General features: G+C 32.5%; 1 protein-coding gene across 1 annotated transcript; it reads left to right on the forward strand.

The window, feature by feature from the left end:
* Positions 1-2,217: 2,217 nt before the first annotated feature.
* Positions 2,218-3,181, forward strand: LOC112465689 (the record flags this gene model as incomplete). The annotated part of the gene is made up of 4 exons (XM_025033368.1): positions 2,218-2,437; positions 2,621-2,743; positions 2,869-2,959; positions 3,045-3,181. Coding segments are annotated over exons 1-4 (518 nt in total), but the record flags the coding sequence as incomplete, so codon positions are not given.
* Positions 3,182-3,203: the final 22 nt, after the last annotated feature.

Below are 3,203 nucleotides of genomic sequence, written 5' to 3' on the forward strand. Positions count from 1 at the left end.
CCAAGCCTTGTGTTTTGCGTGCTCCCAAAATCTCGCGCGACGACGACGGATAATTAATTTAGTCACCGGCGGATCCTGATACGGAAATCGAAGTCTCCCAAGATTTACGGGTAAGTGAAACTGTTATGCAGCTACATAAAGAAAATATTTAAGTACAAGTTTTATAAAAAATATATTTTTTTTATATTCTGTTGCAAAAATGAAATATAACGACATTATATATTTAATACTGCGAAAATTGATTATCTTTTGTCAATATAAGTGTTTTACATATACTCTAATAAATATTGCGATGCACAACGTAAAAAGTTACGCAGATATATAAAAATTTTAAATTTATAAAGTATATATATTAAACAATGCTTACACTTTATTAGTGAATCAGACAATTTTGTTGCATCTGAACTATATATCATTTTTTTAAAATTGATATTGTATATTTTATTATGAACATGGTACAATTAATATAAAAAAAACCATAGACTACAAAATTTTCTTCTCTCTTGTAGTGGAATTTGCTTGGTTTAAATTATATATTGAAAATATACAAATAAGTACAATAATTTTTTTATAGCATAGAACGTAATTTTAGTATATCCCAGAACAATGAGAGCTTTATATTTTAACTTTCACCACAATACTTTTTCGCGTGGAATCGCACGATCTAAAGAGCGAAACTGCACTCGCCGAAGTTTATTGCAAGACTGTCGTTTTCTACGAAAAGTTATCGCGAGTAGTAGCTCGAGAACTGTTCGGTGCGATTATATACATTTTTTGTATTCTCCAGCGTATTTAATAAGAACCATAGAGTATTTCTCAAACGGTCAGTCGTTCACTTGCGCATATTGATTATTAATACGTTACATTTATATGAAACCATATGTTGCGTTACATTTTGGAATCTATACTTATCGTAAGTGCCTGTCGCCTACGGAAACACGCGTGATCGCTATGCAATCATACCCTCAGGTAAAGGGAGTGCGAAGCGGTATCTGAAATATTAACTTATTTATAACCGACATTTACTGGAAAAGGAGCCTTTAGAAAAAGATATCGCTTTCCGAGAGAAGCCTAGAAATTCAGATAACAGTGTAGTGCTAAGAAAACTGTTTGCTTCGTGAAATATGGAACCCAGGAGAACACAGGACAATTATTACGATATCTGTAGGAGGTATCTGGAGTTAGTCGGTCAGTGGCCTTATCAGAAGCCGAAGCAGAGTTTGTTTTTCTTGATTCTTATACTCTTCTTTGACGTCAATGTACTCTTTACACAGGTAACGTTAATTATTATCGAGATCTTCTTCTTCAAGAAAGGAAATAATTCAGAGTAGAACTTTGTGAAGAACCGCGTCGAATACACGCGAATGCAATCACATTTTTCAGGCGGCAAGATTTTTCGTATGCGATAACATGAAGTGTATCTTTGAAACTTTACCTCCACACATACTGGCAGCGATTATTCCGGTGAAAATTTTCACTTATCAATTTAACAGTCGCAAAGTACGTTCTAATAGCAAAACTTAGACCTTGTTGATGTTTTAATCATTGATAATTGCATTCGATATGTCGAATATATCGGTGATGTTTTTAGATTAAACATCTCACAGATCGCTTATTCCTAGACTGGGATATGCTCGAGACTAAAACAGAACGCGATATTATGAGAAAGTATGCCGAAAATGGCAGATGGTACGTGTTGATATACAGCTGTGAGTAATTTCTTTACTTTAGCTGAGAATCAAGGAAATTTATTTCTTTGTGCAATTAAAAAATTAAGTTAAGATAATATGTTTGCATTTAGTGTTTTACAATTAATTAAGATAAATACTTCAAATTAGTTATAAAGAAGATATCAGTATATCAGTCTATGAATAACTGATGCTACCAAGTACAAAAAAAATGGTATAAACTATAAAGTACTTTTTTCTGAAAAAAGTTGCTAGTCAATATAAGCTAAAATTGAAAAATGTAAATTTATATATTTTGCTATGACATTGAGATATTCTGCCAAGTACTTTACATTCGACAAAGAGAGAAGACATACATAAAAAAAGATATGAATTAAAAAGGAAAAATCTTGGAACAAAATACAATTTTAACAGCAGAATTCTTAGTTAAAAGTTAAGAAATATTTTAGCAGACAATCGTTTTTTATAAATTTTGCTTTCGTTGCAGCGTATGTTTACATATCTACTATATCATTTACAACAACCTCTCTCGTGCCACGCATTTTGGATGTTGTATTTCCATTGAATACTTCCCGCCCCATAATGTTAGCATATCCGGCATACTATTTTGTTGACGAAAATCGATATTTCTACTATATTTTTCTTCACATGATAATTTGCGCCACTGCGTGTTTAACCGGGTTAATCGCACACGATTGCATGTTCTTTACCTACATCGAACACACCTGCGGCCTCTTCGCCGTCGTTAAGTAATGATTATTTATACTGAAAGTATAAAATCATATTTTTTATGGCTAAGAAATAAATAAAATTCTACCGAAGAGTAAATATAATGTAATAATAGTTTTAGCTCATGTATGTTCACTTGAAAGAGACAGAAATTAATTTGCCAAAACTCTCATAAAAATGTTATGTTGCATAAATACTTGCAGATATAGATTTGAGCATGTACCACATAAACGTAGTAATGCAGAAAAAAGTACAATTGATTGTTCGAATTCCTTGTATTACAAGAACGTTGTTATTTCGATCCAAGCTCATCGAAAGGCATTGCAGTGAGTGTGCAATAATTAATATATCTCGTAGCACGTTTCTCTTCTATTATAATCTCGATGTTAATTAACTAGAATGATCTTTGACAATATTTAATTATCATCAATATTATATATTCTTACTGTAGGTTTGTTAAAATTCTTGAAGATACCTTTTCGATATCGCTCGCCGTGCAACTCCTATTAATTACAATCTGCTTGAGCATTACCTTGGTACAAGTGAGTAACTTACAAATAGGCAAATACCAAAATTCTGTAATGTAATGAAGAACTAAAACAGAATGTTACCTTTCTCGCGTTCAAGCTCTCAACGCAGCTGCACGAATCAGCGGAAGCGATGAGATATTTCGTCTTCATTATGGCTCAATTGTTTCACTTGTTCTGCTTTAGCTTCCAGGGACAAAAACTGATAAATCATAGTCTCGAAACTCGCGACAACATGTAAGAGACTATATTAAATCGC

Source organism: Temnothorax curvispinosus, unplaced genomic scaffold (assembly GCF_003070985.1).
Source record: "Temnothorax curvispinosus isolate PA1 unplaced genomic scaffold, ASM307098v1 QBEX01015427.1, whole genome shotgun sequence".
Classification (NCBI taxonomy): Eukaryota; Metazoa; Arthropoda; class Insecta; order Hymenoptera; family Formicidae; genus Temnothorax; species Temnothorax curvispinosus.